General features: G+C 37.4%; 12 protein-coding genes across 12 annotated transcripts; 6 read left to right on the forward strand and 6 right to left on the reverse strand.

Moving 5' to 3' along the window:
* On the forward strand, positions 1-378 carry B0P05DRAFT_377973 (uncharacterized protein). Its single transcript, XM_051573676.1, has one exon. It carries the CDS (start codon positions 53-55, stop codon positions 326-328), a length of 276 nt encoding a protein of 91 aa, XP_051428980.1. The 5' UTR covers positions 1-52; the 3' UTR covers positions 329-378.
* A 14-nt stretch (positions 379-392) lies between these two features.
* On the forward strand, positions 393-1,945 carry B0P05DRAFT_566873 (isoprenoid synthase domain-containing protein). The gene is made up of 3 exons (XM_051581101.1): positions 393-1,414; positions 1,469-1,618; positions 1,662-1,945. The coding sequence occupies exons 1-3, from the start codon at positions 458-460 to the stop codon at positions 1,821-1,823; spliced, it is 1,269 nt and encodes a 422-aa protein (XP_051428981.1). The 5' UTR covers positions 393-457; the 3' UTR covers positions 1,824-1,945.
* A 2-nt stretch (positions 1,946-1,947) lies between these two features.
* On the forward strand, positions 1,948-7,192 carry B0P05DRAFT_642455 (uncharacterized protein). Its single transcript, XM_051583807.1, has 12 exons — positions 1,948-2,028; positions 2,082-2,236; positions 2,290-2,409; positions 2,462-2,622; positions 2,665-3,145; positions 3,191-5,511; positions 5,556-5,775; positions 5,823-6,001; positions 6,048-6,207; positions 6,256-6,331; positions 6,383-6,888; positions 6,935-7,192. Exons 1-12 carry the CDS (start codon positions 1,971-1,973, stop codon positions 7,163-7,165), a joined length of 4,668 nt encoding a protein of 1,555 aa, XP_051428982.1. The 5' UTR covers positions 1,948-1,970; the 3' UTR covers positions 7,166-7,192.
* A 96-nt stretch (positions 7,193-7,288) lies between these two features.
* B0P05DRAFT_566881 (uncharacterized protein) lies at positions 7,289-8,037 on the reverse strand. The gene has a single exon (XM_051581102.1). The coding sequence runs from the start codon at positions 7,958-7,960 to the stop codon at positions 7,781-7,783; it is 180 nt and encodes a 59-aa protein (XP_051428983.1). The 5' UTR covers positions 7,961-8,037; the 3' UTR covers positions 7,289-7,780.
* An 8-nt stretch (positions 8,038-8,045) lies between these two features.
* On the forward strand, positions 8,046-10,716 carry B0P05DRAFT_566883 (uncharacterized protein). The gene is made up of 3 exons (XM_051581103.1): positions 8,046-8,904; positions 8,953-9,766; positions 9,821-10,716. Exons 1-3 carry the CDS (start codon positions 8,098-8,100, stop codon positions 10,600-10,602), a joined length of 2,403 nt encoding a protein of 800 aa, XP_051428984.1. The 5' UTR covers positions 8,046-8,097; the 3' UTR covers positions 10,603-10,716.
* B0P05DRAFT_566888 (Endonuclease/exonuclease/phosphatase) lies at positions 10,717-12,160 on the reverse strand. Its single transcript, XM_051581104.1, has 5 exons — positions 11,919-12,160; positions 11,755-11,876; positions 11,658-11,703; positions 11,551-11,615; positions 10,717-11,471 (listed from the first exon to the last, which is right to left on the reverse strand). Exons 1-5 carry the CDS (start codon positions 12,114-12,116, stop codon positions 10,787-10,789), a joined length of 1,116 nt encoding a protein of 371 aa, XP_051428985.1. The 5' UTR covers positions 12,117-12,160; the 3' UTR covers positions 10,717-10,786.
* A 256-nt stretch (positions 12,161-12,416) lies between these two features.
* Positions 12,417-13,074, reverse strand: B0P05DRAFT_566893 (uncharacterized protein). The gene is made up of 2 exons (XM_051581105.1): positions 12,766-13,074; positions 12,417-12,712 (listed from the first exon to the last, which is right to left on the reverse strand). The coding sequence occupies exons 1-2, from the start codon at positions 12,922-12,924 to the stop codon at positions 12,539-12,541; spliced, it is 333 nt and encodes a 110-aa protein (XP_051428986.1). The 5' UTR covers positions 12,925-13,074; the 3' UTR covers positions 12,417-12,538.
* Positions 13,075-13,084: 10 nt separating this feature from the next.
* On the reverse strand, positions 13,085-13,751 carry B0P05DRAFT_501339 (uncharacterized protein). Its single transcript, XM_051575448.1, has 2 exons — positions 13,429-13,751; positions 13,085-13,372 (listed from the first exon to the last, which is right to left on the reverse strand). Exons 1-2 carry the CDS (start codon positions 13,650-13,652, stop codon positions 13,210-13,212), a joined length of 387 nt encoding a protein of 128 aa, XP_051428987.1. The 5' UTR covers positions 13,653-13,751; the 3' UTR covers positions 13,085-13,209.
* A 2,554-nt stretch (positions 13,752-16,305) lies between these two features.
* Positions 16,306-16,785, forward strand: B0P05DRAFT_482046 (uncharacterized protein; the record flags this gene model as incomplete). The annotated part of the gene is made up of 2 exons (XM_051575210.1): positions 16,306-16,623; positions 16,684-16,785. Coding segments are annotated over 2 exons (420 nt in total), but the record flags the coding sequence as incomplete, so codon positions are not given.
* A 38-nt stretch (positions 16,786-16,823) lies between these two features.
* On the reverse strand, positions 16,824-19,291 carry B0P05DRAFT_566898 (uncharacterized protein). Its single transcript, XM_051581106.1, has 5 exons — positions 19,165-19,291; positions 18,879-19,111; positions 18,588-18,822; positions 18,440-18,545; positions 16,824-18,385 (listed from the first exon to the last, which is right to left on the reverse strand). The coding sequence occupies exons 1-5, from the start codon at positions 19,250-19,252 to the stop codon at positions 16,945-16,947; spliced, it is 2,103 nt and encodes a 700-aa protein (XP_051428989.1). The 5' UTR covers positions 19,253-19,291; the 3' UTR covers positions 16,824-16,944.
* Positions 19,292-19,698: 407 nt separating this feature from the next.
* Positions 19,699-21,202, forward strand: B0P05DRAFT_582434 (proteasome component PUP2; the record flags this gene model as incomplete). Its single annotated transcript, XM_051582177.1, has 7 exons — positions 19,699-19,785; positions 19,842-20,075; positions 20,374-20,568; positions 20,618-20,728; positions 20,774-20,832; positions 20,889-20,991; positions 21,038-21,202. The coding sequence occupies 7 exons, from the start codon at positions 19,699-19,701 to the stop codon at positions 21,200-21,202; spliced, it is 954 nt and encodes a 317-aa protein (XP_051428990.1).
* A 28-nt stretch (positions 21,203-21,230) lies between these two features.
* On the reverse strand, positions 21,231-22,328 carry B0P05DRAFT_592834 (uncharacterized protein; the record flags this gene model as incomplete). Its single annotated transcript, XM_051583030.1, has 1 exon — positions 21,231-22,328. One exon carries the CDS (start codon positions 22,326-22,328, stop codon positions 21,231-21,233), a length of 1,098 nt encoding a protein of 365 aa, XP_051428991.1.
* Between the last annotated feature and the right edge of the window lie 338 nt (positions 22,329-22,666).

Raw genomic sequence — 22,666 nt, forward strand, 5'->3', positions numbered from 1 at the left:
AAGAACACCCTTACCCTCAAATACAGTCCCTCTTCCCCCACCTCCTCCGCCAATGCCAAATGCTAACCCTATACTACCTACTAGCAGTGATGCTGGTCGTAATAGTCTTATGGCAGCCATTCGATCCACAGGAGGATTTGGTTCATTAAAAAAGAGTGGAACACTCAAGAATGTGTCTCCAAATGAAAAGAATGGCTTACAAAAAAGCACTCATAAATTCAATGGCGGTAATGATATGGCATCTAGTCTGGCAGCTGTTTTAAATCAACGAAAGACAGCTATGCAGAGCGATGATGAAAATGAAGATGATGATGATGATTGGAAATAAAGGAACAAGAACATATTTGACTGCTAAAAAATTATATATAAGATCCGATTCTGCCTTTCTTCTTCTTGATAGCTCCAAACAAGGGAGGGGGTGGACTTTTCCTTTCCTTTTTTTTTTTGTATCATAAATATGTTATCACGCAGTATTCGAGCTCTATCTAAAAGCTCAAAAATCAACGCTGTAAAATCAATAGCATCATATCATCAATCTACCCCTCGCTTCAAAAAGACTGCCGAGTTGGAAGTTAGCAACACACCTTTTGATAAGTTTGCTCAAGGTGTCCATGTCATCAAATCTACTTTATTAAATGCACCACCATTACGCGGTATGACCCGACCCAATATTGAATTGCTTCCATTTACGGGCAAAGCTACCAACTGGGAGCAATCTGTCAAAGAAGCACAGAGTCTTGTCAATTCAGCAGACCAAGAACGTATCTTTGATCCTGTCAAATTGATAGGCAAAGACTTATGGGAGCTAAAGGGCAATATCACACAACTTTTAGGTTCGGGTCATCCTTTTATTCAGACAATTGGTAAGCATTATCTTGAGGGTGATACCAATCGTATTCGGCCCTTGCTCGTCTTATTGATGGCCAAAGCAACTTGTACAGCACCTAAAAAATCACAAAACCAACATGATTTCGACATATTACCTACCCAAAGACGACTAGCAGAAATCTCTGAAATGATCTATACCTCTTCATTGCTTCATTACGATGTGATTGATAGTGCAGAACAGATAACACGACCAGGATTTGGTAATAAATTGGCAGTGCTTGGTGGTGATTTCTTACTTGCTCGTGCTTCACTTGCACTATCTCAACTAAAGAATCCAGAGTGTATTGAATTAATGGCCACATGTATTGCTAATTTGGTTGAAGCTGAATTTATGCAACTCCAAGACCCTCAAGAAAAGAGCCCAGATCAAAAGAAGGCATTTGAATATTATCTTAACAAAATATATATGCAGACTGGGAGTTTGATTGCTCAGAGTTGTAAGGCTGCTTCAGTATTAGGCGAATGTTCAAATGAGACTGCGTTGATTGCCTATGATTATGGCAAGCATTTAGGCATTGCTATGCAGGTAAACAAATTCATATGCGTTTGTGTACCAATGCTGATCCGAATTTGCTGTTAGTTGATTGACGATCTTCGTGAATTTTCACAAATGGCTGCCAAAATAGGTAAACTAAAAATAACAACGCCCGTTTTGCTTGCTTGGGAAGAATTTCCCGAACTGGGACCATTTATTGAGCGAGGATTTAAGCAGGAAGGCGATGCAGAGCAGGTATATTGATTGCTTGGTTATTCAGTGTTAACAGGAACAATAGGCTCGCGTCTTGATCTATAAGAGTAGTGCATTAAAACAAACACTTGCCTTAGCCAATCAACATATAGAATCAGCCATTTCGACAATAGAAAAACTACCACCTTCAGACTCACAATCAGCACTCATTCAACTTGCTAGAAATTTGCCTACTAGAAAAGAATAATATAGACTCTTTTTTCTTTTTGCATCAATAAACCTGCATGTTCTTATATGGCCAATAAGAATCTTTTTCTCCATAAATAGAAGTCTTATAAGGCTGGTTTTTTTTTCTTGTTTCTGACAAGATCTTTTTTTTCGAATTTAGTTGTATATGTTTGAACAGATCTTGACTGAGATCGTAGACGAAGTTGCTTTAGAAGGTGAAAAAGGTATGGGGGGTTTTTTTTGCTAAACTTGTCTGTCTTTACTAACCTATTGCTAGGCTGTACGCTAAACCGTTTGTTTTCGCTTGTCGAGATCGTAGCAAAAAAGAAATATGAAAATACAGAGTCAAGAAAACCGCTATTATTTGATGATAACTACAATGCTTTTATTTGGCTCCGTCTAAGAAACAATGATCAATTAATCTTTACTGAGGTACTTTTTTAAACACGTACAAAGAATTCTTTATTCATCATGATTGAGGAAAGAATGAAAAGACGATTGATGCAACACAATTTGAATTTAAAGAGTTCTTACCAAGACTTGATCTTGTCTCTGTTAGAGCCATTGAAGACGCACAGGATCGTGTTATTTATGGAAATTTAAAGGTACAAGCGAACAAAATTCATGCAAAAAAAAAAAGAAACTCAATTTGCATAGAACGAGAAAAAAAATTTATCAGATTTACACAAAAAAGTATTGGGTACCATTGCAAAGAGTCGCTCTCAAGGAGTCAGCCAATTCGGTTTAAGAGAAATGCTTGGTATGGACGGGAAGACAGTATTTCATTATCTTAAAAAACTCGATCAACTTGGATTAATGTAAGATACAGCAAGTGTCAGTCAGGTACTGATTTACAATAGTGTTAAAGAAGAGGTCTATCAACAAGGGCTTAATACGCGCATGATATTCTTGAAAAAATTTGCTTCAAAGTCAGATACAGAAGAGGATCTATTTCAAGCAGAGAGTGCTGTTATTTGTCGAATTGCTGATTTTAAGGAAAATGTAATCAAGAAACTAAAAGAAGCACCGGACAATTGGATGAGCTTAATTAATCTTGTCAGATCCCTTGGATACACAAGTAAGCGAATTGAACGATGGGCAAGAGTAAGAATAGCAGAACTGCATCATCAGGGTGTCATTGAAAAGTTCATTGCATTCGACGGCAAAAACAAGCAGCATGTAGTTCGACTTGTTCAACAAAAAAATGCAGAGAATGTACCGGAAAACAATCAAGAGATGGCTCAGTCAGAAAAACATCAGTTTATATGTCGAGATTTACCCATTGATTATATCTTTTATCAGGATTTATTAGAAGCAGGCGAGAAAGGATTGTCGCGACAGGTGAGTTTGAGAAAAAAAAAACGAGAGTATACTAAATGCAATCAGGATATTATTAATAAATATCCTTTTCTCGATCCAGTGCTGTCACTTAACTTTTTTGATAACATTACTATTCCATCAAAAGATCCCTCACTGTTAAAGTATTTGGTGAATCGTACAGAAGAATTTGAAGGGAGAACTCGACAGTTTAGATATTATGGATTCGAAGCATGGCAAGCATTAAATGAAAAGAGGGGCACGATTGTGCCAGATGTTAGCACAAAAGAGCAGACATTTAATGATTTAGTGGAACCAACGTCCATTGATCAAATAGGGCATGAGCTCCGCAATGCATTGAATTCTGAAAAGCGAAAAAGGCCTACACCCAAAGAGAAAAGCAACAAGCGGCCAAAAGGCATTACATCTCCATTACAAGAAACGAAAAAGCAAGAAGTTCCTGCAAAAGAACAAGAACAAGTGCAGCAGTCATCGGAAAATACTCAAGACACGATGCCAGCAAGTTCGAGTGAGCCAAATAGCACGATTTATGGTTTAAAAAAGTACAAAAAAGAATTCCATGATACGTTCAGAGCTCAAAGACGTACTATTCTGCTCGAGCTGGTTGATAAGTACCGCGTTTGTGAACTATCCATGAGTTTGTATAGAGAATTTATAGAGATGGCAAAACAGACATCAAATACATCAAATATTGCACGCGCAACGTTTAACAGGCTTGTCAATCAGTTACATGACGAGAAGCAACTTTTTTTGTTTGTGACATCTATTCAAAAGCCTTCTGGATTAACAGAAATCAAAAAAATTATTTTGCACAAGAGTTTGACGCCAGAAAGTGAACAAGTAAAACAATTCCTTGACAGCTACCGAATTGAAAAGTCCATGGATCTGGTCACTAAAAGGCAAAGGACCACAGAAATTGCTGAGGTCACTGTGAATGCCTTGCCGAATACAAAAGTTACTCGAAGTGATATTAGCTATCCTCCAGACTTTAGAGCAAACAATACTGTTGCTTTTGGTTATGGCTATATTCGATCTATATGGATTAGAGCCAAGATTCTTCAAGAAGCCATGTTTGAATTCTATCAAGCCAGCCATGGAACAGATAATACAATTCATATGGCTCCTTTTCTAAGGTTATTGCCTTTAAAGAAGCTAATGGCTATCTATATATTACCTTACGATGAGAAAAAACTGGTCGATTTCTTGAAACAAGAGTTAAATCTAGACAAAATTGTATCCGAGTTACCGAAAGACATCAAGCTCATTATATACCAGGATCATACTAAATTGCGACGTCTGATTATCCGATTACTCGGGATCCTCAAGTCGCTTGGTCTAGTGGAACCCGTCAAGAATGATTTAAGTGTAGATGGGTACTACAAATCAATCGCACCTGCATACGTTCTTTGCAGACAAGGTGTTGTAAGAGCGTATGGGAAAAAAGAAAAGCCTGCTCAAGAAACAGTTGAGCTAAACACCGTGGAAGACCTTGATTATTTTTGGTCTGAATTGAGAGCTTGTAATACATCAATATATGGCCAAGTAGATGCTGATATAAGAGAAGATAATCCGCTCATGAACATATGGGCAGCTCGTACTTGGTCATCAAGTGTCCTGTTCACACCCGAACAAAAAAGAATTTTGGACTCATTTGTAGACAGAGAAGCAGAAACAGTACCGCCTGAAGATAGTACAATACGAACTTACATTACAAAGAAAACCAAGCTGTCTAGAACTCGTGTGAAACTATATTATGACTCTATTCAACGCGCATTTGACAGGCACAAGAAAAGAAAGACGACAAACAAAAAACAATCGGAAAGAGAAGCCAATAGTTCTCCAGCTATCAATGAACTCATGAAAGCATCGATAGAGAAGCGCAAAGTAAACGCAGCTTTGTTCAAGATGAAGCAAGCCGAGCCTTTTGTGGAACAGACGTTTGTTGGTAGCAGAAAACTTCGAAGACTTCGTTTGATTACTGAACCATATCAAGGACTAGATAAGATTGGCAAGTTTCATTTCAGGAAAAGGAAGTTGACTCCTTTTAGTCCTGTTGAAAAAGATGCGTTGGTACATGCCTATGCTATCATGAGAGCAAGAGCTGATGTCTCTACGTTTTATTGGAGCCCTATAACAAAAGTCCTACCTAATTATTCACAAGAAAGAGCTCGTCGAGTATTTAACCATTTGGTTAACAAAGACCCTACTTTACTGGCTACAATTGAAATGTTAAAAAGTCAATGGTTGAAGATATATAGTGAAGGCATTGCCAAGGATAAAATAGAAGACGAGCGACCATGGGACACACTTGAATATGACCTACCTAGTTACTTGGAGTACTTTATTGTAAAACTGCAAGACTATCAAAGGTAAATTGTTTTAATAGAAAAAAAAAGCTGATTTTATTTTATAGTGCTGCTTTTGATGAAAACAAATTACCAAACACTTGTTTGGACCTGCATAAAAGGTTTACTGTCACACCTAGAAAAGGCAAAAATGTGAACGTGGTTGGTCTCTTGGATGCAGTAGAGCATTTCGATCATTTATATGTAGAAGAGTTTGATACTATTGATACCCTTCCGCCTTATGATGCCAACGAAGTATCCATACAGCGCGTAATATCCATAATCAAGGTAAAGAAGAAACTATTGACTTTTTACTGATATCTACTGATATTTAGATGATTCTAATAACACCTGAAGAAACATATTCTGGAAAAGATGCGTATAACTTGATAAAAAGATTTCCAGATCGCGTCATTGAAGACGCCATAGAATGGCTAAAATCAAATAATCTCGTCGTTCGTAAAAAAACAGGTTATAGTCGTATTCCAGGAAGACGTATCAATGTATCCGAAAAGTAAAGTACTTATCAATGATAACTACTTATTCACTTTACAAAAAAGATTTTTGAATATAGCAGCAGGTGTCTTACCATACAAGTTTTTTGAGGAAGCAAGTTCATACTATAATGAAATGGCTTCTAGAAATAGTTTAGATATATATAAATCAAGCCTCAATAGTGGAAAAATGGGAGCTCTTTTGGATCTTTTATCGCAGGACAAGGTTTGTCATTTAAGGTAACACTAAGAATACTTATTGTCTAATGAATAGCTTTTGATACAAATTCAAGATCAAGGTCGATTTTTTGAAACAAGAAAAGTATTAAATTATCCGAGAACGTCAGCTGGTAATAGTGTACTTGTTTGTACTTGATTTATACTAAACTTATATATGCTAGTGTTTGCACAAAAGTCATTTATCAGTAGGGATTTCAATCTTACAATACAAACAAAAACTAGCCTGAAACCTTTCGCGATGAACAGTAACGTCCACATTGGGCCTATTAGCTTGCCTAGGTCAGACAAGATAAGAGACATCCTTCTGTTATTACAGCCGAAACTAGCCATAGACTCTTTGTACAGGTTGATCGAGAATCATGGGGGGAAGGGCATCTCATGGTCTGAAATAGTTCAAACCTTAAATCATACACAAGAAATCCTGGCCGATTCGCTTAATTCTCTCTTAAACTCTAGTCCAGCCTTAGTTTTGGTAGTAGGGTTTGCGCATTTGCGATATGTTTCTGTAAGATTTGCTTCTTCCTGGTTGCTCAAGGAAGCTCAAACAAATCGATATGTTTCGCCGTTAATGTGGTACGATGCATCCGGAAGTCTTACAAAAACTGCTTTAAAGGGGTGTGGCAATGCAGTGATGAGCCATATTTTAAGGAAACCTGGCATATCCTATGTAAGTGTAGATGCATATATGTTTGTATTGAACTCCTTTTCCATAGGCACAGTTACGAATTGAGTTTCAAACGTTTTTTACAGAATTTGAGTTGTACTCAATCCTGCAACACTTGTGCAAAGAACAGTCAGTTATTTCAAGAAAAATCAAGAAAACAACAAGGAAAGGTACGCTTTTTAGCAAACGGAATATCAAGTCTCCTTCTCCAATGTCTTGTGGAATGAACAGCAATGAAATTACTTATTACTGGTTAGCACCAAATTATTATTTGTCGTAAACCTTAAATAAATAAAATTCGAAATTCAAAAATGCCCAGATCAAGCCTTGTCAAGCGTTGATCTCTATTAACAATCAAGCAACAATGCTTTTTTATGACAAACTAGAGCAAAAGGGAAACAAGATCAGGCTATGGTTACATTGTAGTATTACACAAAAACCGGCTTTTCATTAATTGAGCTTAGCGTAATCGATTGAGCGTTTTTCTTATTTTGTCTAATTTTACGAAGGATTGAACACAAAAGCTTTTTTAAGCCTTTAATTGTTCTCTCTTTTAGGTAAACAGATGTTCCTGATTTATAGTTGATTCTTTTTTTTTAAAGAGCATTTCATCCCAAACTTCTTTCCTTTCCAGTTCATAATTTCTTGTGGTAACCGTCTGATGTATTCCAACTAGCTGGTAACAACGTCTTGTCTTGATGCGGTTGTTAATTTAATAAGTAAATGAGATATGCCTTTACCAGTTTATTATTGATCTATCAAAAAGATACGCAGTATTACACATAGATTGTGACTCTCCTTGATCCATACTTTTTTGTATGTTATGAGTATATGTTTTGATACAAAATGCATTTGCTACATGTCAGTTGCCGTTTTAAGAATCTGGAAGATAACGTCATTTGTAAGTGTCCAGAGTGAATTTGTTTTCTCGATAAGATCGTAACACAGAGGTGGAATGATTTTTAGTACTATTTTGCGGAGTTTGACGGAAGAGCTCCATTACTTTTGCAAGCAAGTGTTGCCGATATACGCAACTTGTGCAAGACATGAACTTAAAAAAAATTAGTGTTATCATTCCTTATACGAAGTTCATGCTTGCTACAAATCTCAGAAATAAAAAAAATTCAGCTTCATAACATATCCAATTAAAAGCTTTTTTATCTGACGTTTATTTTCTTCTCTTTTTTCTGCTTTTTTTTTTTTATTGTTGTCATGGATAATACAAGTAAAGAAGAAATAAAAGATAAAGCCGAAAATAGTAGTCATTGTAGCGAAACTAGTAGTAGCAGTAAACCAAATCAACACCTATCTAGACCTAAATTAGGACCAAAAGCACATTCATCACCAAGATTGCCTGTAGTAGCTATCACAACGACAGGCGATAGCTATGAACAACCACAACAGCAGCAAGAAAATAATAATAATATGTTGAGACCTAATTTTTCGACTCGATCCATTTTGAACAATGGTAACAATAACATGCTCGGCATCAGTCACAATGAAGGCAGATTTAGAAATGTGATATACAGTCCAGAAACAACAAGTTCTTCCGAGAGCGATAGCAGTGAAAGTGATACTGATATCAATGAAGATAATGTTCAGGAGAAGATTTATGAGGTTGACGACGATGATGAAAAAATAAATTCTACAGCAACACTCAATCGATCCAATTCAGTTCATAGAAGACCTAGTTATCCACTAGAAGACTCTGCTGCAAACACCCTTGTAGAAGCAGCCATGGACAAAGACGAAGCTAAAGATAGACATGTTCGTTTTCAAGATCATGTTGCCGAATCCGCTGCGCTTGTTGAACGTATGTTAAGTCAAAGAATAGGCCCTCAACCGAGCGCACCTGATTCTTTGGGAGCAATGATGACACAAAGATATGAAAGCCGACAAACAGAAGAGGAGTCAGAATTCGAACCTGGTCCTACCAACCATGGAAGTGGTAGCGTGCTAGCAAGTTTAATGAAACTAGAAGCACAACGACATGAAGGTCATGAAAAGAAGAGGAAACAGGTAATAATTGTAATTTTTTAATTGCATAAATTAACATGTTAATAGAAGCTTAAAATCAAACGCAAGAACAAACAACAAAAGAAGAATAAGAAGCCTACTTCTTTGTTAGATTTCCCTATTCACTCAAACACAGATCCTTCTTTTGATTCCTCAACTCGAAGGCCACCTATGGCTTATCGTCCTACAAGTTGGTTATCTGGTGCCTCTCGTCCTCAACAAAGACCTCCTTTAATTAACCGTCCAGCTAGTTGGTTGTCTGGTGTAGCATCAAACAAATATGTTGTTCCTAGCCTAGAAAAGCGCAAGAAGACAGCACCATCTGTGTCTCGGCGATCTTCGAAAGACAGCATGGTCACGACTGCTTCTCAATTTGAGCCCATTACTCTTGATGATCGTATCCGTATCACTTTTGAAATTGCTAATATTTTGCAGAAACAAGAATTCTTGAGAAAACTATGTAAAGCACTTATGCATTACGGATGTCCTGCTCATCGACTGGAATATGCAATGCGTCAAGTATCTCGTACCTTAGCTGTAGATGCTGAATATGTTTATTTTCCTAGTGTGATGCTTATCACCTTTATTGACTCAACTACTCACACGACTGAAACACATTTTATTCGGCAAGGACAGGTTTTTGAAATGCATCGATTGGCAGATATTTATCGCTTAGAGAAGCTAGTGACACATGGTGAAGTGTCTGTAGATGAAGCCTTAGAATTTATTGATAAAGTGTCTGCCCAACCGCCTATCTATCCTCTGTGGATACAGCCCTTTGTGTATGCACTTGCAGCATTTGCTGGTTGTATTCTATTTTTTGGTGGCCGTTGGAAAGAAGGTGGTATCTGTGCCGCCCTCAGTAGTAAGCAGTGATTGTATGCTGATCTTAATAACGTCAACTCATCAAATTGTTTAGTGGTTTTTGCTACAAATGAAATCTTTTCAACCTTTATTTCAAGCTTTCAGCCTATCTGGGAAATCACTGTCTGTGTACTAATTGGCTTTGTTGCCCGTGCCATCACAAAGTATGACTTTTGCTTTACACCTATTGCGTTTTCTTCATTTATTGTGGTTCTACCCGGCTATCCGATGGCTGTTTCTATTATTGAATTGGTTTCTAGACAATTGGTTGCTGGTGTTGTTCGTATGGTCTATGCCATTATTTATTCGTTTTTACTTGGCTATGGTGTTTCAATGGGATCAGCGCTTTATATGACTATTGATAAAAGTGCCACAACGATTCAATCAGATATTTGTAGACAAGCTTCCAATGCAGCAACCTGTATCTCAAGTGAATCTCAATGGTTTAATTTCCTTTTGGTGCCTTTGTTTGCTTTAGCTTATTGTGTCTATTTACGTGCACGTCCACCACGATGGCCAATTATGATTATCGTGTCTGCTTGTACCTATGTCATCAATTATGCTCTGGCTTGTTGGGCTAATGCTCCTTCTCAAATTTTGCAAGTGGTTCCTTCTTTAGGCCTAGGGCTGATTGGTAATTTGTTGACAAAATTCACTGGCAAAATGTCATTTGATGCAATGCTACTCGGCGTCTTTTATCTTGTGCCAAGTAGTTTGGGTATCAAAGGAGCTATTGGGTTGTTCGGTGGTACAAATGAAGTTGGAAATCAAGGGGCAGGTTTTGCTCTAGCTATGATTGAATCCTCTATTGGTAAGTTAAGAATAATGCTAATGTAATGTACTGATTGCATTGTATCTCTTTAGGTATCACACTTGGCTTGTTCCTTGCTACCTTAATTGTATACCCTAAAGGAACCCAACATACACCTTTAATGAGTTTGTAATATCACATTAATAAATTGTATTACATAATCGCTTTATTTCTCTGGCGGTCTTTAGTCTATATGATTGCATATGAAAATTACCAAGAGATTCTGGCCAAAACGGGGCGATGGTCGCTGATATAAAGACCATCATCATATTGGTTAGGAAGAACAGCAAATTGAATCACCTTGATTTTAAAAGTGTTGCTTTGAAGAGGCATGATAAAATCAATGCGAAGAGGAGCCCTGTCGCTGTCATTACCAACACCAAAACTAGTCAATGTATCTCTGAATCCAAAGGGACCACTCAAGGTAGTTGTGTCACCCTTGGAATCAATACGAGTAACTAGTTCATAGCTTGCATCTTCGAAATAATATTCAGTGTATTTTTGTTCTTGTTGTTGCTTCTTCAAATTAGCAAGCAGCTGTCCGGGACGAATAACACGGTGAGTAGGTAATGTCATATTATTTTCAGCAGTACGAACAGGCTCGCCTGTTCTACCAGAGTAAGCAGAAGCACAAACTTGGTTGAGTTCCTGAAGGTTGGCAAGTGTATCATTTTTACCCTTGGACTCTCGGTATTTTGAGTTTGTCAAAGTAAGATAAGCAGGATCGTCTTCTGTCGAGTTCAAATCACCCAACAAGAAGACAGGACCATACTCGCTAGCAGGTCTGGCTCTTTCCAAAATCAATTTGGAAGATTGCTCTCTTGCGTTAGCTCCTACATGATCCATATGTGTATTGAATACAGTAAATCTATCATCACTGTTTGCTTTTTTAAAGCTAATCCCAAAAAGAGCAGATTAGCCTTTTTTGTATGATTTATTCCCCCCCCTCCTCCTCCTTTTTTTTCTGTACTTACGTTACTTGTGTTGCAGTACGTGGATGTCTAGCATCCCAGCTTTGACTTCCGGCAATATCTGGAGTCTAAAGGATGTCAATAAGCCATCACACTTTGTGAGTTCGTACCTCTGATAACCAGAAAGTCTTCCAGTCTTCTACTGTCAAAACATCCCTATTGCAAATGATTAGATATGCGTGTATGTATACAATGCCTTTCACTTACTTTTTGTAGAATACTGCAGAAAACTCTCCTTTCTTATCGCCGTCTTCTCTACCAGCACCTATCCATTCGTATTGATCATGCAAGAGTGCTTCAATGTCAAGAACTTGATGATGTACAGGTTCCTATGAGATATTAATTAAAAGAGATCGATTCGGGTACCTTACTTGCAAGCCAACGACATCAGGAGAATACAACAAGATGGTATCAACTATCTTCCATTTACGAATAGACCAAGGTTGTTCGTATTGAAATTGGGCGGTATCAAAAGGAGCTTCCTTAGCTGGAGGTTCAGCAAAAGGCGTCATATTGGATTCTTCATGGTGGTCGTGTCGAACATTGAAAGTCATAAAACTTAAAGTCATTTTGAATAATAAAAGTACTAAGTCGAGGAGAAAGAAGAAAAAAAGTACATGCAAGAAAGCGCGAGAAAAAAAGGTTTATCTTGCTGGTTCCGAAATGCTATCATCCTATTGGATGCTACAATCTACAGTAAAGAAAAAAAACCCTCGTTCTCCCCTTGAGTATGAAAAGGGTAGCTTCCAAGTAAAGTTCGTTTGGTATGCTCAAAGTTAATATAACCAACAAAAAAGGCAATGTATATGTCAAGGTTCTCGCATGTTAACAAACTCCGAATATGATTGACATAATTCCTTAGAACCTTTCTATCACATCATCATACTGTAATGAACACGCACAAAAGAACACTAAAAAAGTCTTTTTTTTTAACGGTATGCTATATATATTTACATTAAGGATCAAATGAACAAAACATTCTAGTTAACAATTATGAAGAAGGTTGCTCGGCATTGGCTTCAAAATCTTTGCCGTAAAAAATTTCATATCGCTTCTTGGTTTCTTCGTCTAAAGTTTGTGCTCTTCCTCTACGCTCAAAGTTGACCATATATCTGTCTGATTTGTAGGCGCCACCGCCCAAGCCAAAACACATGACAATATAAAACTAAGATATACATATATAAGTATATGTATATTTCTCTCTTTTGTTGTGCTTACCTTGTTTACAGTTTGAGTTCTACGATACCAAGGCATGAAAGCATAAAGAAGACCAGAGGCAAAAAGACCAACACCAGCCCATTGAGCAGCACCGATAGCAAAACCCTTCATGGCGTAGTTACTGGCTTTTTCTTTGTCGGATTCAGTGACGAGTCTCATAGTGGATAAGTTGATATAAAACGAGAAAAAAAAAGAAAAAGAAAAGCAAGCGAGGAAAGAGAAACAGGGTTTATATGTAATCAGATTCGGTAGTTAAATTATTCAAGACAAGAGAAATCGTATCATTAAAATCCTACTTTTACTTTTTGCCGGGGCAAAAAAAAAAACACGGAATAACGTTTTACTTGCGCAGCTATTATTTACAGTTAAGCTGGCTTACTAAAATGATTTGTCATTTTAAATTTCTTACTGACTTAATTGAAATTCAAGTAATTCATTGAAACTCTAGTTTATCTCGACAATAACTGATATGACGCTTAGAGTGGCTACAAAATCCACAAAGATCACTAAAACGTACATTGTTGCAAGCATCTTGTTCATGAACTTTATGAAATAATGAGCCGTAGTAGTACCTTTAGAAGGAGGCTTGTTGACTTCCCTGTCATCACTGCTCTCAACCTCGACATACTCTATGGCAGGTTCTCCAATAATCATTTCGCTTACCCTTTGATCTTTGTCTCTTGCAGGCTTTCTCTTCTTCGATTATCACTCTTATTTGTCTGAGCCTTTTGCGCCTTTTCCCTTGTTGGTGGGGGTTTCTTCATTGCGACATGGCTGATACTGGAAAAATGAATAGCATCAATAATGGTATGAGATGGAGAACGGGGTTTTTCAACTTCTACGATGGCAGGTATTCCTATAGTTGTTCTTGCCCAATTGTTCTTCATATTAATATTGAATCTAGCCTCATCAATGAACACACAGTTTACATCATAGTCTAAGTCAGAATCCTTCCACTCTATGAACCATTCATATCTCTTTTGTAGTAAAATCTCTTTATTATCTTTTTTTTTTTTTTTTTCAATCCGGGCAAACATCGCAGTTAAACCATCGATCACCTTTTGGATAATTGCTGTGTCATTTTCATCAAATAGCAGGTCCGGCTATTTCTAGCTTCGTAAGTCAATGTCTAATATACTCCAAGAATCGAGAAAAAAAAAGTACTTTGTTTTGAAGAGGTATTAAGAGTTATTTATGCCCAACTGGTATCGGGTAAGTAACAACTATAACACACCTTCTTGCGAGATTTAGATGAGGTCATATGATATGATAGATAGTGTCATAGAGAAAACAGAAATACCATTTAACTCTTAATCGCAGCCATCAAGCTACCCTTCGTAATTTTCAATTAAATAACTATATTAGTATACAACAGAAAAGAGTGAATAGAAATACTTAGCTTTAAAGGATTACTTGTAAGCGTGTTTAAAGATAGCAGACAAGCCAACTCTCCCGACCACTGATTAACAAAGTTAAAGAGTTATTGTCACGCCTGGGAGGGGGTCAAGTCAGGGAGAATTGTCAGACCAGAGACGTTATCTTCCAATGTCCCTTGATAACGTAGTCCTATTGTCGAATAAGCATAATACTTAGACCAAGTCTGTTCTGCTAATACAACTTTCATGACAAGCCAATTCTCCCGACCACTGATTAACAAAGTTAAAGGGTTATTGTCACGCCTGGGAAGGGGTCAAGTCAGGGAGAATTGTCAGACCAGAGATGTTATCTTCCAATGTCCCTTGATAACGTAGTCCTATTGTCGAATAAGTATAATACTTAGACCAAGTCTGTTCATGTAAGCTGTATAAAAAAAAGGAGCTCCATTTAACTCTTAATCGCAGCCATCAAGCTACCCTTCGTAATTTTCAATTAAATAACTATATTAGTATACAACAGAAAAGAGTGAATAGAAATACTTAGCTTTAAAGGATTACTTGTAAGCGTGTTTAAAGATAGCAGACAAGCCAACTCTCCCGACCACTGATTAACAAAGTTAAAGAGTTATTGTCATGCTTGATGGAGAATTGTTTCGCCAAACAGAAGAAAAAAAAATATGAATGCCAGCGTCATCAAAATTTCTGCATGACAAAGTAAAAATATTTATATGCATAATCTGTTTTTTTTTTGAATCCTTCAAAACAGTCGATTTCTATATTCCACAACAATACTTCATTTATAATATGAGCAACAAAGTGCCTACTCCCAATTTTTCATCAGAAAACTCAGATGTTGAATACTTCAAATACTCTCCAGTTTCTAAGTGGGATTTTGAATCCTTTAGAAAACATATGATGGAAAAGGAGAGAATAAAACCTAACCTAGCCGTTGTCTATACCAAATACAAACATTGCTTACATATGTTAACGCGTTTTAGCTATCTGTCAAAAGACAAAATGGAAATTGTAGATGATTTAATTAAAAACTGTGTAAGTTGCATCTCTTTTTTAAAAGCAAAATCTAACTTAATTTTTTGATGACTTGAACAGGAAGCATTGTTGCGACAGGAGCAGCCACAACGGCAACGATCACCAGAAACAAACTACTACAACTATGCAACAGTTAGTTTTCAAGGTGAAATGAATGGTGGTACTATTTCTTTTATCCCTAGTAAAAGAGTGTTGGAAGAAACAGATGAAGACCATGTTGAATCACCAAAACCAGATCAAAGTTGTCACCTTAGTAAGTGACCGATGTTACACAACCAAAATAGAAGAACACTGATATGTATTTTCTATGCTTGAACTAGAAGGAAGTGAATCACCGCAATCTTTATCGTTGGAAGAACCAGAACCTACATCACTTCTTACTGATACAACAGATGAATCCTTCAAAATAACTGAACCATGTTCCAACTATGGTGAATTACTTAAACAACGTCAATACATTCTAGAATTGAATGAGTTTGATGATATATCGCTGACCAGCAAAGCATCAGCTCATAACATGGATAATTAATTAAGTCTGGATGAAAGATTGCAAGCCCATAATCTGTATCTCCTAAATTTGGTCTACTCACATATATTCTTTAGACTTTTGTCTTCAATTAATTATTACGATGATTGCCCTGTAGAAATTTTACTTCAGCCCTATGCTTTTTCTGACCAAACATACATTGAAATAAGAAAATGGAGAAGAGTAAGATCATAAATGAGTGTACATAATGAATTGAAATTTACAATTTCTTAAGGCAAAATTAGCAAAAATAGAATACTTTCCATCTCAATTTACGCCAAATGATCCCCCAACAGAAGAAGATATTTTTCAGCGAAATTTGGGCGTGTTTTTAGTTAATTTGACGGAAACTTTGGACAGAATACCTCTGATTTCCAATAACAAGCAGTCTGAGATTGACTATTCAGTACAACATATATCAATACTTTTGAGATTTGTTTTCAATTCTAAATCAAAAGTTAATATTGTCTGGTATGTCTTTTAATATAAAAGCGATTAATTTTCATCTATTTTTTTTCACATAGGGAAAAGCCCTCTATAACAAATCAAGATACAAGCGGAAAGACAGTGATCAATGACTTTTTAATATATAGCAACCATCAAGAACTAGGCTGTGGAGAAATTAAAGCGAATGATGTTGGTGAAAGATTGCAAGGAGAAGATAGAGCGCGTTTGGGAGAGCGATTGAAAAAGCAACTTCATTATCGGATTAAAGAAGCGAAGTCAAGAAGAGAATTCTATGTTTTTGGCGTATTTATTACTGACAATATTATGGAGTTATACCGTAGTTCTTTCTCAAAAGAAAATGGATATGATCTTGTATTATTGAGTAAAATAATGCTTCCCACTTTAGGATCAACATACACTTCAATTGAAGAGTCGATGGAGATTTTATTTAGTTTTAAGGTAAAGTCATCATCATTATTATTATAGACATTAAACGGTCATTTAATTCGAACATAACAGGAATCAATCATCAACACAATACAAGATCCTTCCGAATGTGAGCGGCCCTATATTTACCGTGAATACTATAATTATCTCAAACCGACCATCTCTTTTATTTGATTCCTCCAATTAGTATAAATCCACTTCATTTTAAATCATTTTTCAGTTTTTCACCAATACTCTTTTTTTATTTAAATTTCTAAATTAACCAATATTTCCCAGCTTCACTGTACATGTAAAAATGATGTCAAACGTATCTAGTTCTGGCTTTCTATTTTTCTAATTGGGATAGTAGTCTTTATAAGATGGCATGCTTATAAATCCTTCGCTGTTTGATTGTTGAGGCATGGGGAATCCAATTTGACTGCTATGGCTACTATTGGCTTGATGGTAAAAATGTGGTTCTGGTTGTAATGGATGTTTTCTATAAGGGCCATCATGATGGAAATTGTGTGGAGAGGGTGGTGGACGTGGATGCATATGGCTATCATATTGTGGATGGTGATTGTAATTGTTGCTCTGGTCATCAATATATGGAGGAAACTGATGTGGCGCGAATACTTTGCTATAATGGAGTGGGTGAGAAGGAGGTGATTGTTGGTAGGATGAAGATGGTTGTTGGTAGGGTGTAGATGGTTGTGGATATGGCGAAGTTGGTTGTGGATATGGTGAAGTTGGTTGTGAATAAGGCGTAGACGAGTGCGAATAGGGTGAGGAGGGTCGTTGGTAAGGAGAAGTTGGCTGTTGGTAAGATGAAGAAGGAGATAGACCTTGTAGAAGTGGGCTTGGTGGAGATGGTCTTTGGGGAATCGGGGGAGGATTAGTAGGAACATGAGCAGTAGACTGACTTATGGAAGGTGTAGGCATGGCAAAACCAATGACCGGACTAACAAGTTTATCTTGAAAAGTAGGTGAGGCTTGCGGTGGAGTATAAGAGTCATCCTGATTTCGTACAATCCAACGAACAGAGTCTCTTTTGCCTAGCTTGTCTGAATTGGGATGAGTAGTGTTAGAAGGTGAAGTAGGCTGGCAGTCGCTGTAGACTTCAGAGGGTGTCATTCTTATCTTTGGACTAGTTGGAGAATGTGAAATGGATGTTGCAGGAGAATTAGGAGAGAGTGAATGACTGTTGGCAATCATGTCTAATGGTGGTGTTATTATTTCTGCCATAGAAGGCGATGGACTAGGCTTATTGCTAGGAATCTCAGGTTTGTTTATCGACAATAAAGGGTCAATATGTTCAATGGAATCTTGGTGTGAAGGTTCACTCTCTTTTGATTGTTGCACCATTTCAGGGGGATTGTGTTCCTCCAAATCTAAATCTTTCATTTTCTCCGCAATCTGGTTGTATTCCTCGGAATGCATTGAGTCTTGATCTTTTTGATCAGCTTCTTCTTCCACAGCTGGTCTATTCTCTTCATCTTCTTCATCGTCATCAATATTAAAGGCAAGTTTAGGATAAGTACCAATAGTGAATGGTACATTGAAAATCACAATATCACCGTCTGATTCAGGGCGTAATGGGTTCTCCTCGTTTAAATTGACCGAGATACGTAACATGTACTCAATTTTGAATGATTGACCTGATTTATCGACAGATGGACAAATATGATGAGGAATTGGCATTTTTAAGACAAATGTTTTTGTGAAGCATGTGGGTCCTGAAATGTCAATGTTTGCAGTTCCTTCACGAATAAGTTTAGGCCCAAATAATTCAGAACTATGTAGTACAAATGGGTTAATATTGACAAAATAACATTCAGTAAACATTTACTTGTTTTTCCCATAATAAACTGATCGCAGCAATTGCACACGAATAGCCTTGTCTCTCACGATAACGCCAATATGCTCAATTTCAATCGATATGGGAATAATGTCCCCTATTCTGAGTTAATGATTGCCACAGATTGACAAATAAATACCTTTTACAGCAGCACGTTTTCCAACTATAGTCAGTACTTTAACTGGCCTTGTTTCGCCACTGAGGATCAATTCTCTCTCGAACTTCTGCTCACCAGCAAACTCTACACTCTCGACATTGATGTTTTCTAACATGTTGATAGGAATTGACGTAGAAGGAGAGAACATGTCTGAAAAACTAAAAGCTTTGTCGTAAACTGCAGTCAATTGATAGCTTACTTTGATCAGTTTGTTGATCTATTGACCATTGAGATACAATTCTCCTTTTTCCCTTCTAGTATAAACTTGCTTACCTCAAGCGTACTTGGTACCTTGCATTCTTTTGCAGTAGGAATTGTGATTCTGAATGGAAAACGGTGCGTAAACGCTTCAAGGTAATATGACTTCTCCCCGTCTGGTGATTCTGCAATGACAGTTGATTTTGAGAAGAGAGTGATTTCTCTACCACCAATATCAACAATGCCTTCTAATGTGAGTTTAATGTTGTGCGTCTTGGTTGCTTTTTTTAAGTCAAGGACAACATCGCCTAATAAACATAGATATTAGCGCCAACACGAGACTATTTCTTGATCCTTTTACCCGAGATATCTTCCCCAGGAAGATAATAACGGTCTTCTTTAAGTTCTATATAAAACTCGTTTTCTTTGCTTTTAAACAAGTCTGCCATTGACCCCCTATTTTTCGGTTGAATTGATGAAAGAAGAAAAGAAAAAGTGAAAGAAATGAAATGAAGGAAACTTAAAATAAAATCCTTTTTTGTGTTACTCTCAAAGTTACACGGACAAAATCATCATTTGCCGCTCATTACACAGGCATTGGTGACTGCAAAGCTGTTTTAATCCCTGCTTTTTATCTAATGACAACTCTACTTGCGCCTCAACGTCGTCATTTTTTCACTTTACCTAAAGCACTAAGCTCGAAAAAGCAGTATTCAGAACGAAAACTATTAAAGTAGGTATACTAATAATGCGCAAGTTACTAACCTGCTCCAGGTTTTCACAGAATCAACTGTACAATGTCGTTTCCAATGTCAATGACTACCATCTCTTTGTACCTTTCTGCAATCATTCTCATGTCTATACCAAGACCCCTTTAAACAACGGCACAACATTAATGAAAGCCGAACTCGGTGTGGGTTTCAAACTGTTTGAAGAAAAATACATGTCAAGAGTAACCTGTCGGAAGCCAGATATGGTTAAGGTAACGTAGCAACCGTTGCTGAGCAGCATACTAAAAAAAAGAACTCATGACTATAGGCTGTTGCTGCTGATGCAAAGCTCTTTAATGACATGTCGACCACTTGGCGATTCACCCCAGATTTACCCTCCTCTCAGCTAAATTCAGCTTTAGCAGCGGATCATCCAGCTTGTTGGGTTGATTTTGACATTGCATTTGAGTTTGCTTCTCCTGTTCATGCACAAGCTTCCTCTGTCTTTTTCGATCAGGTATCGAAAATGATGTTGCAGGCTTTTATTGATCGCTGCCATTCTGTCTATAGAAAATAAATCTGCATAAACCATTTGTTTCCAAAAAGAATGAGAAACAATTGTGACTCGCTCTGATGCGTCATTTAAAAAAGTAACGCTTCATACGCGTCCCCTTTTCCTTTTACATTAATTCGTCTTCTTTCTTTTTTTATATACTAATGTTCTTGACACGTTCTGAATATGACCGCGGTGTCAACACCTTTTCACCTGAAGGCCGTCTTTTCCAAGTTGAATATGCTATCGAAGCCATCAAGGTAATAGCCATAAAATCAATCTTAATAGCTTATACTTTACTGGATAGCTCGGTACAACCGCCATCGGTGTTCAGACCTCTGAAGGTGTTGTTTTAGCTGTAGAAAAGCGTGTGTCTTCTTCTTTATTAGAGCCCAGCTCAATCGAAAAAGTGATGGAAATTGATACACACTTGGGTTGTGCTGTCAGTGGTATGACTGCCGATGCTAGAACCATGATTGAACACGCTCGAGTTGCTGCTCAAGTAAGCACATATAATTGGTAGATCCATCTTGCCTAAATTTTGCTTATAGAACCACAGATTTACTTATGATGAAAAGCTCAAAGTTGAAAGTGTTACTCAAAGTGTTTGTGATTTGGCATTAAGATTTGGTGAAGGTGCTGAAGGTGAAGAATCTATTATGGTAAGGATAAAAGAGTTTGAAGAGCATATTAACATAACTATATAGAGTCGTCCTTTCGGTGTTGCATTACTTATTGCAGGTGTTGATGAAAATGGACCTCAACTGTAAAGTAGAAATTGATCCATTGAATAGAAACAAGTACACTAACGATTTCATAAAGCTTTCATGCTGATCCCTCAGGCACATTTATGAAATACCAAGCAAAGGCTATTGGTTCAGGTTCTGAAGGTGCTCAAACTGAATTGCAAAAAGAATACCATAAGGTAAGGATGTGCTTTATTATGATTCATGTATTTACCTTTTATTTAGTCATTGACCTTGAAAGAAGCAGAGAAACTTGCTTTGACCGTCTTAAAATCTGTCATGGAAGAGAAATTAAACAAAACCAACGTTCAAATTGCATCTGTCACACCAGAACATAACTTTAGAGTTTATTCAGAAGAAGAATTACAAGCTGTCATTGATAGATTGTAATGTCTAAAATAAAGAAGTGTGTAAATGATTAGCGGTGAAGATAAATGATGACAAAGATAAATAAAATGAATAATAACATGGAGTTCATTTGCTGAGCTTCGTTTATGCCGCGGTTTGGGAATGCACCTATTTTTCCCAACTTGCCTAGATCAGGTGTGGCTTCATAACTGCCTGGAATGGGGTGTGTTCTAGTCACGGGTGTCGTTGCTGGTGGTGGCGGTCTGCCACTCATAAGTGTTGACAAGAGGGCTATATCGGTTACTTTTTGTCCTGGTGGAGGAGGAGGTGGTGGAGGAGGCTGAGCTGGTTTGGGCGGATTACCTTGAGGTGGAGAAGGAGGTGGAGGCTTAGGCGAATTAGCTGGAGGCGGAGGCGGTGGAGGCATCGGTTTTGCTGTATTAGCCAGAGGAGGGGGAGGAGGCTTAGGTGTATTAGCAGGAGGAGGGGGAGGGTGTGCTGGTTGAGTTGTTGGAGATAGTGGATGTCCAGGTTTAGCAGTATTGGCTGAAGCAGTATTGGCTGGAACAGTAGGCACTTGAGCTTGTGCGAATTCAGCTGACGAAAAAAACAGTTTTCGTGCATTAGTAGTTGGGTGCAAAGAACGTTGAACTACGGTCAGAGCTGTTGCTGTAGGCATAGAAGGTTCAGCCAGCGAAAGGGCCTCACTATTAATCAAATCATCTTTGCGATTGGTTTTATCTTTATACCTGTCTTTGTCTCTGTGCTCATTTTCCTTATGTCTAGCCGCCAAAAAATCCGAGAACTCGCTCACTAGTTCAAGTCTGTCACTCAATTGATCTTCTACTGCATTGGCTGCTTTTTCTACTCGTTCTTGATCTTCTTCATGTCCCCATGATGGCTCTTCCAATTCGTCAGGCAATATGCGGGTCTCAGTCTCAAGACGACCATCTTCTGTTTCGATAATATCTTGCCATTCAAATTCTGCTTCTCGCTCTTCGCTTACAAGATCTGTTGATGCGTAAGGCAGTTCTTCTACTTCAGAGAACTCCCATGGTTGTTGTTCATTAAACATAGTCCAACCATCTTCATGCGATAACTCTACCATGGCCAATGTATGAAAACAAAACTGATATAACAAAACGTATCTGACGTCCTTTATAATCATTACTCTGTTTGTTTATTGAAGAAATTATGTTTCAAACCAACTTGGAGGGACTCACCGAGTGCTATTTTTTGTCATTGTCCGTCACGGAATTTTGACCTAAAGTATAAGCTTCGGAAAGAGCAACAACGAACAAATAATCTGATTGTATTTTCCCTGGCTGAGGTAAGAAGTTTAACCTTAATTTATTCTGCTTTTTTTGCGAAAAAAAACAATTCGATTCTTGCTATGACTACAAATTAAATTTAGGCTTAAGAAAGAAGCCTCAGTTTTTTTTTTTTTTTTGAAGGAAAAAAGAGTAGATGAATAATGTCCAATATTTTTTCTGATTTAATATTCTA

The sequence above is a fragment of the Gilbertella persicaria genome (assembly GCF_025201335.1).
Source record: "Gilbertella persicaria strain CBS 190.32 chromosome Unknown B0P05scaffold_94, whole genome shotgun sequence".
Lineage (NCBI taxonomy): Eukaryota > Fungi > Mucoromycota > Mucoromycetes > Mucorales > Choanephoraceae > Gilbertella > Gilbertella persicaria.

What these genes read in the sequence shown, in the direction of transcription:
- B0P05DRAFT_377973 (XM_051573676.1), top strand. Translation starts at nt 53, where the DNA reads ATGCCAAATGCTAACCCTATACTACCTACTAGCAGTGATGCTGGTCGT.
- B0P05DRAFT_566873 (XM_051581101.1), top strand. Translation starts at nt 458, where the DNA reads ATGTTATCACGCAGTATTCGAGCTCTATCTAAAAGCTCAAAAATCAAC. An exon ending in ATTTAGGCATTGCTATGCAG is followed by an intron (nt 1,415 to 1,468) that starts GTAAACAAATTC and finishes ATTTGCTGTTAG; the next exon opens with TTGATTGACGATCTTCGTGA. An exon ending in AGGAAGGCGATGCAGAGCAG is followed by an intron (nt 1,619 to 1,661) that starts GTATATTGATTG and finishes CAGGAACAATAG; the next exon opens with GCTCGCGTCTTGATCTATAA.
- B0P05DRAFT_642455 (XM_051583807.1), top strand. Translation starts at nt 1,971, where the DNA reads ATGTTTGAACAGATCTTGACTGAGATCGTAGACGAAGTTGCTTTAGAA. An exon ending in TGCTTTAGAAGGTGAAAAAG is followed by an intron (nt 2,029 to 2,081) that starts GTATGGGGGGTT and finishes ACCTATTGCTAG; the next exon opens with GCTGTACGCTAAACCGTTTG. An exon ending in AAACTGCAAGACTATCAAAG is followed by an intron (nt 5,512 to 5,555) that starts GTAAATTGTTTT and finishes TTTATTTTATAG; the next exon opens with TGCTGCTTTTGATGAAAACA.
- B0P05DRAFT_566881 (XM_051581102.1), bottom strand. Translation starts at nt 7,960, where the DNA reads ATGATAACACTAATTTTTTTTAAGTTCATGTCTTGCACAAGTTGCGTA.
- B0P05DRAFT_566883 (XM_051581103.1), top strand. Translation starts at nt 8,098, where the DNA reads ATGGATAATACAAGTAAAGAAGAAATAAAAGATAAAGCCGAAAATAGT. An exon ending in ATGAAAAGAAGAGGAAACAG is followed by an intron (nt 8,905 to 8,952) that starts GTAATAATTGTA and finishes TGTTAATAGAAG; the next exon opens with CTTAAAATCAAACGCAAGAA. An exon ending in TATCTGTGCCGCCCTCAGTA is followed by an intron (nt 9,767 to 9,820) that starts GTAAGCAGTGAT and finishes CAAATTGTTTAG; the next exon opens with TGGTTTTTGCTACAAATGAA.
- B0P05DRAFT_566888 (XM_051581104.1), bottom strand. Translation starts at nt 12,116, where the DNA reads ATGACTTTAAGTTTTATGACTTTCAATGTTCGACACGACCACCATGAA. An exon ending in CTGATGTCGTTGGCTTGCAA is followed by an intron (nt 11,877 to 11,918) that starts GTAAGGTACCCG and finishes AATATCTCATAG; the next exon opens with GAACCTGTACATCATCAAGT. An exon ending in AGACTTTCTGGTTATCAGAG is followed by an intron (nt 11,616 to 11,657) that starts GTACGAACTCAC and finishes GACATCCTTTAG; the next exon opens with ACTCCAGATATTGCCGGAAG.
- B0P05DRAFT_566893 (XM_051581105.1), bottom strand. Translation starts at nt 12,924, where the DNA reads ATGAGACTCGTCACTGAATCCGACAAAGAAAAAGCCAGTAACTACGCC. An exon ending in GAACTCAAACTGTAAACAAG is followed by an intron (nt 12,713 to 12,765) that starts GTAAGCACAACA and finishes TGTATATCTTAG; the next exon opens with TTTTATATTGTCATGTGTTT.
- B0P05DRAFT_501339 (XM_051575448.1), bottom strand. Translation starts at nt 13,652, where the DNA reads ATGAAGAACAATTGGGCAAGAACAACTATAGGAATACCTGCCATCGTA. An exon ending in CAAGAGACAAAGATCAAAGG is followed by an intron (nt 13,373 to 13,428) that starts GTAAGCGAAATG and finishes GGTTGAGAGCAG; the next exon opens with TGATGACAGGGAAGTCAACA.
- B0P05DRAFT_566898 (XM_051581106.1), bottom strand. Translation starts at nt 19,252, where the DNA reads ATGGCAGACTTGTTTAAAAGCAAAGAAAACGAGTTTTATATAGAACTT. An exon ending in AGGTACCAAGTACGCTTGAG is followed by an intron (nt 18,823 to 18,878) that starts GTAAGCAAGTTT and finishes AATGGTCAATAG; the next exon opens with ATCAACAAACTGATCAAAGT. An exon ending in GTTTATTATGGGAAAAACAA is followed by an intron (nt 18,386 to 18,439) that starts GTAAATGTTTAC and finishes TGTACTACATAG; the next exon opens with TTCTGAATTATTTGGGCCTA.